The following is a 16,803-nucleotide window of genomic DNA, read 5'->3' on the forward strand; positions in this document are numbered from 1 at the left end:
GGAGTGGTACGGTGCAGCGTCGGTACCTTCAGCATTGATCTGTCTAACCCCTTCCGTCCTCCATACATCATTTCCAGGCGGTGTCATTATTACTTGATGATTAATGGCCGTTCATGTTTTCTGGGTGCAGGGTTCTAACCTGACGGACATCTGTACTCAGCTTCTCCTGCAGGGGACGCTACTTAAGATATCAGCTGGAAATATCCAGGAACGCATGTTCTTTTTGTTTGACAATTTGCTGGTTTATTGCAAGAGAAAATCCAGGTGAGAAAGGGTTAAACGCGGTCTTCTAGGGCTGCCTGTAGACTTGGGGGTCTGTAGCTCTTTGCTCTGCATGATGTGGTGACGCTGATCTTGGATTGGTTGATATTGTATGTTCTACACGTTACATATACGATCCTCGGCATCGCTTTATAGCGGTCATACCTTTCCTCTAGGGTTAATAATGGCGGCCTCTTGTTGGGGGGGGGGGGGGGGGGTCAGCGCATTTCGTGGTGATTTGTTCACTTTATGAACCGTCTCTGATTTTTCTACTGTTTCTTTCTAGGGTTGCTGGGAAAAAATCCACGAAAAGAACCAAGTCCTTCAGCAGCTCGTTGTACATCTTCCGAGGGAGGATCAATACAGAGGTCATGGAGGTGGAAAATGTAGAGGATGGGACTGGTAAGTCGCGTCTGAGAGTCCGATTTATAAAATGATGCATTCAAAATGTAGAGGCCGAGCCCCAGATATTCAGCAGCAGGACAGCGCTCCCTGATCAGACAGAATCCCAGCGTCCAGACATCATACCTACACGAGGCGCGGGGTCTCTGAAAACCTCCATTCTATAGGCACCAGTGACCTGGGGGAGACGGTCTATCACTGCGTTCTAGGAGATGTACAAGGCGGCTTAGTTACCGCTGCTTATACCCAGACCCCTCCAGACATATTGGGAGTGGTTGTCTCCCTGTCCAATCAAGTGTTAGTGAGGGTAGATTTCTGCTGCTTATGGAGCCTCGTACTCCTCCTCTATGGAGAGCTGGCCGCTTTGTGGCCCAATGATGCAGTTTTGAATTAAATGTAATCTGTCCTCTGAGCTCCATGAGGCCTAATGACTTTTGATATGGACGATGGTTGAGGTGCCGTGGTTGACACTTTAACATAGTTGGTTCGGGGGTGGGTGACTTCATGGCTTGGTTTCAGGTACTATCAGTGGTTGTCATGCAGGTTCTTGTATGTGCAGTGATTAAAGCGATGTTGGTGAGTGATGTACTTCCACTGGTCCACAGTGATCTACGGGTCATGTCTTGGCAGAGGTTTAGATGTGGGCTATGGGTCATGTCTTGGCAGAGGTTGAGATGTGGTCCGGGGGTCATGTCTTGGCAGAGGTTGAGATGTGGTCCGGGGGTCATGTCTTGGCAGAGGTTGAGGTGTGGGCTATGGGTCATGTCTTGGCAGAGGTTGAGGTGTGGGCTATGGGTCATGTCTTGGCAGAGGTTGAGGTGTGGGCTATGGGTCATGTCTTGGCAGAGGTTGAGGTGTGGGCTATGGGTCATGTCTTGGCAGAGGTTGAGGTGTGGTCTATGGGTCATGTCTTGGCAGAGGTTGGGGTGTGGTCTATGGGACATGTCTTGGCAGAGGTTGTGGTTTGGTCTATGGGTCATGTCTTGGCAGAGGTTGAGGATCTATGGGTCATGTCTTGGCAGAGGTTGAGGTGTGGTCTATGGGACATGTCTTGGCAGAGGTTGTGGTTTGGTCTATGGGCCATGTCTTGGCAGAGGTTGAGGTTTGGTCTATGGGTCATGTCTTGGCAGAGGTTGTGGTTTGGTCTATGGGACATGTCTTGGCAGAGGTTGTGGTTTGGTCTATGGGTCATGTCTTGGCAGAGGTTGAGGGTCTATGGGTCATGTCTTGGCAGAGGTTGAGGTGTGGTCTACGGGTCATTTCTCTGGGTGGCCCTTAGGATAATTCTATTCGGGGCCCGTTCAGGATTGAGGAGACTTATTGACAGCTGCAAATGTAGCTTTATCTGCTGCGTAATTTACATGTATTTCTACCGTCCTATAGTCCTGAGAAGAGTCTAGAATGTTGTCCTGTATATATAAACCCTCATACTTAAAACCGCCAAACCTATAGCAGCTCCTCCAAATCACCCTGCGCTGTTCCCCGATCCAGGGGCGGAGTAACTAAACTCCTCCTCTAACGCCTGAGAATGCATTTTATTCTTCATTCATTTTTAAGAAGTTGGAGTATGAAGCACATCATTCAATATAGTTCTTATATCCCCGGGTTTGAATAGTCGAAAAACGATCACACAATAGATAGAATGGCAAGATGATGATGAGGATGATGGTGGTAGTGGTAGTCACAGTGCTGGTTAGTTCTCCAGGGCATAGATTGTGTGTGGATAGAAAGATGCCATCTCGTCCTGTGGTGCTCTGTGTTAGTCGTTACACTGGCAGGTCTCTGGCCGTCTATTCACCAAGTCTTGCTGCCCCCACCTTTGATAATCTGCAGCCGCCTCTTCTCACTGTGGAAAAACTCACCATAGCGCCTCCAGGTGGTGGGAGGGTGCAGGGGCTTACACTTACTCCATATTGCACTGGTTCTAAGCCTTTGTTTTCTCGGCAGCTGATTATCACAGTAACGGTTACACAGTCACCAACGGGTGGAAGATCCATAACACCGCGAAAAACAAATGGTTCGTCTGCATGGCAAAGACCCCTGAGGACAAGCAGAAATGGATGGACGCGGTCCTGAAAGAGCGAGAGCAGCGGGAAAGTATGTCATGAAGATTTTACTAGTAAGATGATTGGCTGAGCATCCTAGAACAAGCGCCGATTTGCAACAAAGACTTGACCGTAGATGAGCGTCCAATCAGGTCACACTGTAACGGTTCATCATGATAGAAACTGTGGCTTGTTGCAGGCGGCCATATTTCCAGAATACCCCCCCCCCCCCCCCCCCCGATATATTAACCACAGACTATTATCACCGCGCTCTGCTGCACCAGATGAAATATCCGGGTGTTGTTGGTGGAATGTTCAGTTCTGGGAGATCCAGTGAGCGGTAAGGGGCTGGAGTTTAGGCCTTGTTCCCACTGAATATTTTAGCACTGATTTTGATGCGGAGATCGCCCCCAAAAAACATCCAAAACCTCCTATTGATTTAGTTGGGAGGCGCAGGTGTTTCTAGCCGCTCGCGGGGGATGGGGCGGTACCTGCTTTCTTGCCTCTGACCTCCTGTTTAAATCATGGGGAGGCGGGGAAAGAATTTTTCGTGGCGTTTTTTGCCCACGGACCTCAATGGCTTTGGATTGAAAGTGCCGGCAGGTCAAAATCTGACTCCAAATTCCTGAAGGAGTTTTGAGGAAGAATTTTTTTTCTGCCAGCAAAATACGAAGTGTGAACTAGACCTAACATTCCAGGTCCTGCTTGTTTTATTCCGATTTGTTGGGGTTACCGAGCAGCCCGTATACAACGCATTCAGAAAGTCCTCAGACCCTTCACTTTTCTCACTTTATGTTGAGGTCTCTCTCCCCCTCGTTCTGCCCTCTCCCCCGTAATGATAAAGTGAGAACAGAATGTTTGTTCTTTACTAATTTATTACTAAGAGCTCGGGTGTTGCATTGGGTACAAGTCAGGGGTCTGGCCGGGCCACTCAAGCACATTCACATGGTGGTCCCCCTCGCCTCTCCCGTGTTGTCGTCCCCCCCCCCACCTCTCGCGTGTCGTCCCCCCCCCCCCGCCTCTCCCGTGTTGTTGCCCCCCCGCGCCTCTCCTTTGTGGTCTTGACTGTGTGCTTAGGGTCACTGTCTTGTTTGAGGGTGAACCTTCGGCCCAGTCTGAGGGCCGGAGCCCTCTGGATCAGGTTTTCATTAAGAATATCTCTGTACTTTGCCCTGTTCGTCTTTCCCTCAACCCTGACCAGTCTCCCTGTCCCATCGGCTGAAGAATGCCCCCACATCATGATGCCCCCACCACCACCAGGCTGCACTGTAGGGAGGGTATTGGGCAGGTGATGAGCAGTGACTGGTTTCATCAGACCCCAGAATCTTGATTCTCAGTCTGAGGTCCTTTAGGTGATTTTGTTGTAACCTCCGGGCGGCTTTCATGTGTCTATTACTGAGGAGCGGCTTCTTTCTGGCTGCAGTGACTGTCGACCTTCTGGAAGTTTCTCCCACACAGGATTTTGGAGCTCGGCCACAGTGACCATTGGGTTCTTGGCCACCTCGATTACCAAGGTCCTTCTCCCCCGATTACTTAGTTTGGTGGGGCGGCTCTAGGAAGAGTCCTGGTTGTTCCAAACCTTCCATGTAAGAATCATGTAGGCCGCTGTGCTCCTGGGGACTCTCAGTGCAGCAGACATTATTTGTCCCCTTCTCCAGATTTGTCCCTCCACAATCCTGTCCCTCCACAATGCTGTCCCTCCACAATGCTGTCCCTCCACAATGCTGTCCCTCCACAATGCTGTCCCTCCACAATGCTGTCCCTCCACAATGCTGTCCCTCCACAATGCTGTCCCTCCACAATGCTGTCCCTCCACAATGCTGTCCCTCCACAATGCTGTCCCTCCACAATGCTGTCCCTCCACAATGCTGTCCCTCCACAATGCTGTCCCTCCACAATCCTGTCCCTGAGCTCCTCAGGCCGTTCTCTCCTCCTCATGACTCGGTTTTTGATCAGATGAATTTACCACCGGTGGATCCAATCAAGGTGTAGAAACATTTCACAGATCTAGAGAAACGGGAGACCCCGGAGCTAAATGTCAAGTGTCCTAGTAAAGAGTCTGAATACTGATATCACGCCAAATTAGAGGCATTTTTTAATAAATTTGAAATTGTTTCTTCACTTTGTAATTCTGGGGTTTGAGGGCAGGACGAGGGGGAAACTGGAATTTTATTTCATCAACAAAATGTGAAATAAGTGACGGGGTCTGATGACTTTCTGAATGTGGGACCCCCGGCCTGAGTATCTGTGAGTCGGCACTGGTGTGTCTCCCTGTGCGAAGTTCCGGATCTGCTGCACCTTCCATCGCATTAACCGTAATCTGTAATGTTTATTGATTGCAGCGGATGAATAATTAATGTGGTGGCGCGAAGCGAACAAGCCGTGTAATGTTTCCCAGCGCAGGCTCAAATTATTGTGTGCAGCTGGTGACCATGACTCCTTTATCCATCACCGGAAATGAGCATTCGTCTGTTAGGAGCTGCTTAAAGGGGAACTTCACCGCCCATAGCCCTTTGTGTGTGCAGAGCGGAGGTCGGACATGCAGAATGTGTGCAGAGCGGGGGTGGAACATGCTTAACGGGTGCGGCAGAGCAGGGGCGTGACATGCGGAGCGGGTGTGGCAGAGCGTGGACGGGACATGCGCAGGGGGGGCGTGAAATGCGGGGCGGGACATGCTAAGCGGGTGCGGCAGAAAGGGGGCGAGACATGCGGAGCATGGGCGCGACAAGCGTAGCGGGTGCGGCAGAGCGTGGGCGGGACATGCGTTGCGGGTGCGGGACATGCGTTGCGGGTGCGGGACATGCGTTGCGGGTGCGGGACATGCGTTGCGGGGGAGCGGGGGCGCGACATGCGGAGCAGGGGCGCGACATGCGGAGCGGGGGCGCGACATGCGGAGCGGGGGCGCGACTAGAGGAGCGGGTGCGGCAGAGCGGGGGCGCGACTAACTGAGTGGGTGCGGCAGAGCGGGGGTGGAACATGCAGAGCGGGGGTGGAATATGCATAATGTGTGTGCCGGGCGGGTGTGGAACATGCATAATGTGTGCCGAGCGGGAGTGGAACATGCGTAGTGTGTTTCCCGAGGGGGGGTGGAACACGCGCAACGTGTGCGCGGCAGAGCGTTGGTGGAACGCGCACAGAGCAGGGGTTGAGCATGCGGAGTGTGTGCAGAGCGAGGGATTGGAACATGTGGAACGTGTGTGCAGCCGAGTGGGGGGGTGGAACATGCGGAGTGTGTGCCGAGGGGGGGTGGAACACGCATGTAAACCGGTCCGGGTAAGTAGACAGAGACGTACTTCTGGGCCTCAGAGCTGACACTCTATGTTTACATGGACATCCCAGCTTACACACATTCATAACACAGCTGTAAGGCTCTTAGCCCTCGTCCCAGGAGCTTGCAGTCTGCAGTGAGTGTTTGATAACGCTGCTGTTGTCTCTGCAGGTCTGAAGCTCGGGATGGAGAGAGACGCTTACGTCATGATCTCCGAGAAGGGGGAGAAGCTCTATCACATGGTCAGCAAGAAGTCCAGTCTCATCAAGGACCGGAGGAGAAAGTTCAGCAACATCCCCAAATGCTTCCATGGAAAGTAAGTTCTGAAGAGCTGTGCAGGGTGGTGGGGCCGCCGCGCTCTGCAGGGTGGTGGGGCCGCTGTGCAGGGTGGTGGGGCCGCTGTGCAGGGTGGTGGGGCCGCCGCGCTCTGCAGGGTGGTGGGGCAGCCGCGCTGTGCATACGTAATGAGCACGACTGACGGGCCGCCCCATTCATCGCTGTGAAGGACGAGTTCAGAGCGCGCCCCTCGCGTAGACTTCTCACTGATCAGCCCCTCCGAGTATTAAACTGCAACAAATGTGTCGCTGAGCGGCGCAATGAACACGTAACCGCGTCCTAATGAACACCACCGCCTGCAGAGCACCAGGTCCGGTCATTGTACAGGTGCCGGGGTAGCCCCCAGGATCCTGCGGTGCCTGCCACTCCCACCCCCCAGGTTGCGGGCCAGGTTGGTATCTGCTGTGATCTCATTCTGTGAAGAATAAGTAAAAGGTTCGTAATTTCAAGAGGCCACAGCAGAATGTTCGTCACTTTACACGTATTTGAGAAGTCCAGCCTATTACATTGTGAGTGAAAGCGGAAAAGCGCAGGAACGCCGCCGTTCTCTGTGGACGTCTCTCCATCTCACCGCCGGCTGCACAGTTAACCCCTGCACGACCATGCTCTTCAGAAGAATACAGGCTGGTTATCAAAACTGCTGCAAGTGATCGCACCCTATTTAATGGGCGCCATGTTTGAGTGATGGGCACCAGTTTGAGTCTTATCCTCTGCCTCCTAGAAAACGTTAACAAGAAATGCCCAATTTCTGCTGGCTGCTCGATAACTGCGCCAACTGTCCCCTGAGCTCCCACAATGCACCTTCAATAATACGTCCTGTGAGGAAAACAGCGACGTATTTACAAAGTAACGTGCTCAGGTACTCGCGTACCTATCTCTATCTGCATACTCGTGTGGTGATGGAGGCCCCTTCCTCTAGTGATGGATGCCCCTTCCTCTTGTGTGGTGATGGAGGTCCCTTCCTCTAGTGATGGAGGCCCCTTCCTCTTGTGTGGTGATGGAGGCCCCTTCCTCTTGTGTGGTGATGGAGGCCCCTTCCTCTTGTGTGGTGATGGAGGTCCCTTCCTCTAGTGATGGAGGCCCCTTCCTCTTGTGTGGTGATGGAGGCCCCTTCCTCTTGTGTGGTGATGGAGGCCCCTTCCTCTTGTGTGGTGATGGAGGCCCCTTCCTCTTGTCTGGTGATGGAGGCCCCTTCCTCTTGTCTGGTGATGGAGGCCCCTTCCTCTTGTCTGGTGATGGAGGCCCCTTCCTCTTGTCTGGTGATGGAGGCCCCTTCCTCTTGTCTGGTGATGGAGGCCCCTTCCTCTTGTCAGGTGATGGAGGCCCCTTCCTCTTGTCTGGTGATGGATTCCCCTTCCTCTTGTCTGGTGATGGATTCCCCTTCCTCTTGTCTGGTGATGGAGGCCCCTTCCTCTTGTCTGGTGATGGAGGCCCCTTCCTCTTGTCAGGTGATGGAGGCCCCTTCCTCTTGTCAGGTGATGGAGGCCCCTTCCTCTTGTCTGGTGATGGATTCCCCTTCCTCTTGTCTGGTGATGGAGGCCCCTTCCTCTTGTCTGGTGATGGAGGCGCCTTCGTCCTCCCTCTATCATGGGTTGGTAAGCAGGAGGGGTTGGAGCTCCCCTATACACTGCCTTCCTTACACTTGGGTGCCCTCCTTACTGGACAGTCCTGTGGTTGTCACTCGAGGCCATGTAATAAGCTGTTGTCTCGCTGCTCACTCCTGTCTCCTTCTGTTGCAGTGAATTTGTCTCCTGGTTGATGGAGAACGGCGAGATCAGTAAACCTGAAGAAGGCGTCAACCTGGGCCAGGCCTTACTGGAGAACGGGATCATCCACCACGGTAAGATGGCCGCCGCGCAGGTCTGATCACTTATGACTTGTAATGATGTCCAAACCAGAGCGATGAGGAGAACGCTGGACCAATAGTAATGCAGGTCACAAGACCAGATCTGCGGGACGCTCACGAGGATGTAGTGACCGTGTAAATGACTAGTCACTGACTGTTATATGGTCCGTCTGCTGCCCTCCCCCATACTGTGTACATTCAGTCGCCTGCTCCCCTCCCCCATAGGGTTGTAATGGGGATGATTTCCTTGTGACGTCCAGCTCGTCTTCTCTTGTGCTCCACATTTCAGATTTGTGCAGTGAATTCCATGTGATTATGATTTAGTTCAATTGGATGAATTTGTTCGGTGCTGTGTACAGAGAACGGGGAGTGATAATAGACCCAGCAAAACCGCACTCACACTGGACATTGTACGTGACTGATCGCGCCCTGCAGTCACCGCTATCTGACCGCTCTAGCGTCAGACACGGGTAATTCTACAGCCATGCCAATCCATAGTCTGCGCATGCGCCACACACACACACACACACACGCGCATACATACATATATACATACACACACACATACATACATACATACACACACACGCACACATACATACATACATACATACATACATACGCACGCACGCACACACATACATACATACATACATATACACACACACACATACATACATACATACTACACACACGCACGCACACACATACATACACACACACATATACATACATACATACATACTACACACACATACGTCATACACATATACTGCACAAATACATACACGTATAACACACACACCATGTACTACACACTCATATACACACACTTCATACACGTATGACACACACACACATCATACACATTTACTACCCAAGTAGTGTCCGTGAAGTGTCTGTTTTTTGATTGTAGCTTTTTCTTCTCCTGCCGTCAGTTTCTGACAAGCACCAGTTCAAGAATGAGCAGGTTCTGTATCGCTTCCGTTATGACGATGGGACGTACAAGGCGAGGAGTGAGCTGGAGGATATAATGTCTAAGGTGTGTCCTCCTCTTTCCATGTAGTGTGTGTTACACAAGGTGTTAGGAGGTTCCAGCTCTGTCACTCCTAGTATTTATTAGTGTTCAGCTCCGTGCCATTCATCTAAACCAGGTGATGACCCGTGCTCATTAATATCATGTGACCCGGGTAATGACACCAGTATCCCCCCTAATCCCGCTATGTCCTGGTGATGACATCATTATTCCCCAGCAATTCGCATAATGGATGACATGGAAAAACATTATGGCACAACAGGTGACCGCCATCCTCTATGACCCCCCAGCCTCCCCCAGCACATGAGGGAAATCTTTCTGCCAATTGGACACTATTCAGATTTCTGAAGCTGTTCCTGAGCATTGTAGGCATGACCGCAGACATTAGTAATGGAGTAATGGAGTGATCTGCCAAAATATAGGATAAGTAATGTCATGTATGTACACAGTGACTCCACCAGCAGAATAGTGAGCGCAGCTCTGGAGTAGAATACAGGATATAACTCAGGATCAGTACAGGATAAGTAATGTATGTACACAGTGACTCCACCAGCAGAATAGTGAGTGCAGCTCTGGAGTATAATACAGGATATAACTCAGGATCAGTACAGGATAAGTAATGTAATGTATGTACACAGTGACTCCACCAGCAGAATAGTGAGTGCAGCTCTGGAGTATAATACAGGATGTAATTCAGGATCAGTACAGGATAAGTAATGTAATGTATGTACACAGTGACTCCACCAGCAGAATAGTGGGTGCAGCTCTGGAGTATAATACAGTATGTAACTCAGGATCAGTACAGGATAAGTAATGTAATGTATGTACACAGTGACTCCACCAGCAGAATAGTGAGTGCAGCTCTGGAGTAGAATACAGGATATAACTCAGGATCAGTACAGGATAAGTAATGTATGTACACAGTGACTCCACCAGCAGAATAGTGAGTGCAGCTCTGGAGTATAATACAGGATATAACTCAGGATCAGTACAGGATAAGTAATGTAATGTATGTACACAGTGACTCCACCAGCAGAATAGTGGGTGCAGCTCTGGAGTATAATACAGTATGTAACTCAGGATCAGTACAGGATAAGTAATGTAATGTATGTACACAGTGACTCCACCAGCAGAATAGTGAGTGCAGCTCTGGAATATAATACAAGATGTAACTCAGGATCAGTACAGGATAAGTAATGTAATGTATGTACACAGTGACTCCACCAGCAGAATAGTGAGTGCAGCTCTGGAGTATAATACAGGATGTAACTCAGGATCAGTACAGGATAAGTAATGTATATACACAGTGACTCCACCAGCAGAATAGTGAGTGCAGCTCTGGAGTATAATACAGGATGTAACTCAGGATCAGTACAGCATAAGTAATGTAATGTATGTACACAGTGACTCCACCAGCAGAATAGTGAGTGCAGCTCTGGAGTATAATACAGGATATAACTCAGGATCAGTACAGGATAAGTAATGTAATGTATGTACACAGTGACTCCACCAGCAGAATAGTGAGTGCAGCTCTGGAGTATAATACAGGATATAACTCAGGATCAGTACAGGATAAGTAATGTAATGTATGTTCACAGTGACCACCAGCAGAATAGTGAGTGCAGCTCTGGAGTATAATACAGGATATAACTCAGGATCAGTACAGGATAAGTAATGTAATGTATGTACACAGTGACTCCACCAGCAGAATAGTGAGTGCAGCTCTGGAGTATAATACAGGATATAACTCAGTATCAGTACAGGATAAGTAATGTAATGTATGTACACAGTGACTCCACCAGCAGAATAGTGAGTGCAGCTCTGGAGTATAATACAGGATGTAACTCCGGATCAGTACAGGATAAGTAATGTAATGTATGTACACAGTGACTCCACCAGCAGAATAGTGAGTGCAGCTCTGGAGTATAATACAGGATGTAACTCAGGATCAGTACAGGATAAGTAATGTATGTACACAGTGATTCCACCAGCAGAATAGTGAGTGCAGCTCTGGAATATAATACAGGATGTAACTCGGGGTCAGTACAGGATAAGTAATGTAATGTATGTACACAGTGACTCCACCAGCAGAATAGTGAGTGCAGCTCTGGAGTATAATACACAATATATCTCTGGATCAGTACAGGATAAGTAATGTAATGTATGTACACAGAGACTCCACCAGCAGAATAGTGAGTGCAGCTCTGGAGTATAATACAGGATATAACTCAGGATCAGTACAGGATAAGTAATGTATGTACACAGTGACTCCACCAGCAGAATAGTGAGTGCAGCTCTGGAGTATAATACAGGATATAACTCAGGATCAGTACAGGATATGTAATGTATGTACACAGTGACTCCACCAGCAGAATAGTGAGTTCAGCTCTGGAGTATAATACAGGATATAACTCAGGATCAGTACAGGATAAGTAATGTAATGTATGTACACAGTGACTCCACCAGCAGAATAGTGAGTGCAGCTCTGGAGTATAATACAGGATATAACTCAGGGTCAGTACAGGATAAGTAATGTATGTACACAGTGACTCCACCAGCAGAATAGTGAGTGCAGCTCTGGAGTATAATACAGGATGTAACTCAGGATCAGTACAGGATAAGTAATGTCATGTATGTACACAGTGACTCCACCAGCAGAATAGTGAGTGCAGCTCTGGAGTATAATACAGGATATAACTCAGGATCAGTACAGGATAAGTAATGTAATGTATGTACACCGTGACTCCACCAGCAGAATAGTGAGTTCAGCTCTGGAGTATAATACAGGATATAACTCAGGATCAGTACAGGATAAGTAATGTAATGTATGTACACAGTGACTCCACCAGCAGAATAGTGAGTGCAGCTCTGGAGTATAATACAGGATGTAACTCAGGATCAGTACAGGATATGTAATGTAATGTATGTACACAGTGACTCCACCAGCAAAATAGTGAGTGCAGCTCTGCAGTATAATGCAGGATGTAACTCAGGATCAGTACAGGATAAGTAATGTATGTACACAGTGACTCCACCAGCAGAATAGTGAGTGCAGCTCTGCAGTATAATGCAGGATGTAACTCAGGATCAGTACAGGAGAAGTAATGTAATGTATGTACACTTTGCCTCCCAAAAAAAATGGAATATAAAGGAATACAAAATGGTACCAATAAAAACAACTCGTCCTGCAAAAAACAGCGATCCTACCACTACGTCTATGAAAAAAATAAGTTAAGGCCCCAGGAAGTCAGGAAAGAAAAAAAATATGCAGTTGTGCAGATCAGAGGGGAACATTGCAGTTTCAACAGGCGATTATCAAGATCCCAATATTAGGGAACCAGGAAGGGGAGGGCCCAAGCATATCTGCTGGAAGCGAGGGCGCCCGTATTATACCAGGAAGAGGAGGACCCAAACATATCTGCTGGAAGCGAGGGTGCCCGTATTATACCAGGAAGAGGAGGGCCCAAACATATCTGCTGGAAGCGAGGGCGCCCATATTATACCAGGAAGAGGAGGGCCCAAACATATCTGCTGGAAGAGAGGGCGTCCGTATTATACCAGGAAGAGGAGGACCCAAACATATCTGCTGGAAGCGAGGGTGCCCGTATTATACCAGGAAGAGGAGGGCCCAAACATATCTGCTGGAAGCGAGGGCGCCCATATTATACCAGGAAGGGGAGGGCCCAAACATATCTGCTGGAAGCGAGGGCGCCCATATTATACCAGGAAGGGGAGGGCCCAAACATATCTGCTGGAAGCGAGGGCGCCCGTATTATACCAGGAAGGGGAGGGGGGGCATACATATCTGCTGGAAGCGAGGGCGCCCGTATTATACCAGGAAGGGGAGGGCCCAAACATATCTGCTGGAAGCGCGGGTGCCCGTATTATACCAGGAAGGGGAGGGCCCAAACATATCTCCTGGAAGCGAGGGTGCCCGTATTATACCAGGAAGGGGAGGGCCCAAACATATCTCCTGGAAGCGTGGGTGCCCGTATTATACCAGGAAGAGGAGGGCCCAAACATATCCGCTGGAAGCGAGGGCGCCCGTATTATACCAGGGAGGGGAGGACCCAAACATATCTGCTGGAAGTGAGGGCGCCCGTATTATACCAGGAAGGGGAGGGCCCAAGCATATCTGCTGGAAGCGAGGGTGCACATATTATACCAGGAAGGAGAGGACCCAAACATATCTGCTGGAAGCGAGGGCGCCCGTATTATACCAGGAAGGGGAGGGCCCAAGCATATCTGCTGGAAGCGAGGGTGCACATATTATACCAGGAAGGAGAGAGCCCAAACATATCTGCTGGAAGCGAGGGCGCCCGTATTATACCAGGAAGGGGAGGGCACAAACATATCCGCTGGAAGCGAGGGCACCCGTATTATACCAGGAAGGGGAGGACCCAAACATATCTGCTGGAAGCGAGGGTGCCCGTATTATACCAGGAAGGGGAGGGCCCAAACATATCTGCTGGAAGAGAGGGCGTCCGTATTATACCAGGACAACACTTTCCCAGCAAAACCCCAAACTGAAAAGGGGTAAAAGTCTATAAAAAAAAAAAAAAATGCAGTGTGTTCCAGGAAGGGGATCAGTAAGGGCACCATCTATCCGTGTGATGCGGCCTGTGCATAAACAATTGCTTCACGGCGTAACAAACCTCTATGGATCGTTGTATTATCCCGCTATTATATCCCATTATTATGCCCCCGATATACTCCGCCACGCTGACATGTTCCACGCATTATAAACGGCAATACCAGTAACCTACAAACAACTACTACTAAGCAAAATCTGCGCTCCAAAGCCAAATGGGGCACCTTCAATTCTGAGCCCTGCCGTTGGCGCAAACACCAGTTTACATCCACATACAACATTTTATACCCAGTAGAACCCTCTTAACGATTTATGGGGTGCGTCTCTCCAGCGGCACCAGCTCGAAACAACTTATTGGGCACTGAAATGTCACATCTGTGGAAAAATTGCAATTTTTACTTTGCGCCATCCGCAGCGCAATAATTTCTGGAAAAGACGTGGGTGAAAATGTTCACTACCCCCCTTAATAAATGCCATGAGGGGTGTAGTTTCTAAAATGGGGTCACTTCTCAGGGGTTTATTTTATTATTTCACATCACAGCCTCTGCAATTGTGAACCAATACTTTGTAAGTTTCCAAATTAGGCCTCAAATGCACATGATGCTCTGTCACTCCTGAGCCCTGTGGATAGTCCAGGCAAAAGATTAGGGCACATGTAGGGTGTTAGGAAAACCAGGGCACACCGCATAATAATTAGAGAGCGGTTATTTCATGGTGGCACGAGGTGGGTGCTACATATTGGACACTGAAATATATCTATAGAAATTGTCATTTTCACTCTGCAACATCCACTGCACACATTTCTGGAAAACACCTGCGGGGTTAACATGCTCGCTACACCCCCAGGTGAATGCTTTGTGGGATGTGGTTTCCAAAATGAGGGCACTACTGGGGGGCTTCCACTTTTTTGGTCCCACAGGGGCTTTGCAAATATCACATAGCACCCAGAAACCAATACAGCAAAATCTGCACGCCAAATGGCGCTCCTTCCCTTCTGAGCCCCGCCGTGTGCCCAAACAGCAGTTTATTACCACATATGGGGTATTTCCGTACTGAGAAGAAATTGCTTTACAAACATTTCAGTCATTTTTCTAATATGTTGAGAAAATTTAAACATTTTGAGTTAAAGCTTCGGCTTATTGAAATTTTTTTTGTTTTCACTGCCCAATGTCCTATAAAATAAATGGATGTTCATAAATGAGGGCGTCAAACTCTGGTAAATGTGAACTAGTAACTATTTTGTGTGGTTTAATTGTCTGTCTCACAAGAAGATACATTCAAATTTACAAAAATGCTGATTTTTGCAAACTTTCTTTTACATTTTTTTTTTTTTTTTGCAAATAAGCAATGAATGTATTGACTAAATTTTACCTCTAGCATAAAGTACAATGTGCCACAAGAGAAAAATCGAAGAATCGCTTGGATTAGTAAAAGCTTTCCAACGTTGTTACCACATAAAGTGACATGTGTCCGATTTGAAAAATGAGGCTGTTCGGGAGGTGAAAGTGGCGGTGGCGGGAAGGGGTTAAGCATTAGACGTGAATGAGCGCTCACTCCACTCTTGTATTTTTCAGGGTGTCAGACTCTACTGTCGCCTTCACAGCCTCTTAGCGCCGGTCATCAAGTAAGTGTGATATTTCTGGTAGTGACTGTTCTGTGTGGCGGTGACGCTGCTTCTTCCTCGTGGTTACAGTAACCGTAATAATAATCGGGGGAGGGGTGCGTTGTGTGATGCTGAGTGAGCCCATCAAACGGAATCAGACGCAGATCTGGTCACCCGGTCTATGACAATGTGTCTGTTACTTGGGGCCATCGTGCTGGGATTTCTACGCGGTCACACGTGTTTTGGCGCAGGTTTACGTCGTCCTTTTGATGACTTGGTTGCCGTGTGGAGTCTTTTCTAGGATATTCCTATATTTCTGTTACATTTATTCTCTGAGCTGCCGGTGACCCGGAGGGCGGTGAGCAGAACCTCTGCACTACTCTCACGTCTCTATCAATCGAATAGCTGAGCTCTGAGAGTGTAACGGTCATCTGCTTCGCATCATCCCTTATACTCCAGTCACATTCAGAGCTGCGTTCATAATTCTGCTTATTGTCCGTGCAAACTGATTGTGACTGAACTGTAGTCAACAGATAGACGAGTGTCCTAATAGCTTAACCTCTAACTGCATGGCTGTTATCTAAGCTCCCATGATGCACTGCTCTCTGACAGCAGGAGTCTCGCAGAATTGTGAGTGCAGCTCTGGATGTAACTGGTAAATACAGGCTGTGAGCTTCATTGTAATTGTGCACTTGTCATCTTGGATCCCTTAATGCACCTAATTAAGAGGATACCAGAATTGTGAGTGCAGCTCTGGATGTGACCTCAGTATAACGTGACATATATGTGGAGTTTTAATGGATAAGGGTCTGTCGGCTCATGTGCCTGTAACCCGTGTCATGTCCTCCCTCCTCATGGCTGAGCTCCAGCCCTCAATGTCCGCTCACCCATTCACTCAATGCGAGGGGTCACTCATAGGTGTAAATGGGGGTCACCAGGGAGCAGGGATGGGGCAGGGGTACAGTACATGAATTGTGGAGACACATGGGGTACAGGACGAGGGCAGCCACTAGATGGTCCTTTAATATTCCACTCCACCTCCTACATGGGTAACACCCACTAATGGCCGCCTTCATACTAACCATAGGGGTGAATGTTTTGTAGAAGAAGCGTGTGAGTTGCATCCCTTCCCCCTCTTGTTGGTTGGTTCTGTGTGTCGGTCTTCACTGTAGTTCTGGTATTACGTTTAGTCACTGCTGACTTGGCGACGAGTCTTGTTAGATGGGTGAGGGGTCGTGTTGTGTTGATGACATTAAGTCGTGTTGGCCGTGTGCCATGTTACTTTATATACTGGCGTCCCTGGCACACAGAGGCCACATCACAAGTGCCTACAGGTGACCAGTAATACCCCCTAGTACTGGGGTGAAGGCGCCGAGTGCCCGTCATATAATCGTTACGTAATACTGATCCTCGTT

At 48.9% G+C, this 16,803-nt stretch overlaps 1 protein-coding gene across 1 annotated transcript in view; it reads left to right on the forward strand.

The window, feature by feature from the left end:
- Window positions 1-16,803, forward strand: part of PREX1 (phosphatidylinositol-3,4,5-trisphosphate dependent Rac exchange factor 1) — a 138,940-nt gene that overhangs the window by 82,238 nt on the left and 39,899 nt on the right. The window contains 7 exon segments of the mRNA XM_075846257.1: window positions 131-264; window positions 548-663; window positions 2,611-2,760; window positions 6,148-6,292; window positions 8,052-8,152; window positions 9,097-9,200; window positions 15,360-15,409. Coding sequence (XP_075702372.1) covers window positions 131-264; window positions 548-663; window positions 2,611-2,760; window positions 6,148-6,292; window positions 8,052-8,152; window positions 9,097-9,200; window positions 15,360-15,409 — 800 coding nt within the window.

This window comes from Rhinoderma darwinii, chromosome 13, assembly GCF_050947455.1.
Source record: "Rhinoderma darwinii isolate aRhiDar2 chromosome 13, aRhiDar2.hap1, whole genome shotgun sequence".
NCBI lineage: Eukaryota > Metazoa > Chordata > Amphibia > Anura > Rhinodermatidae > Rhinoderma > Rhinoderma darwinii.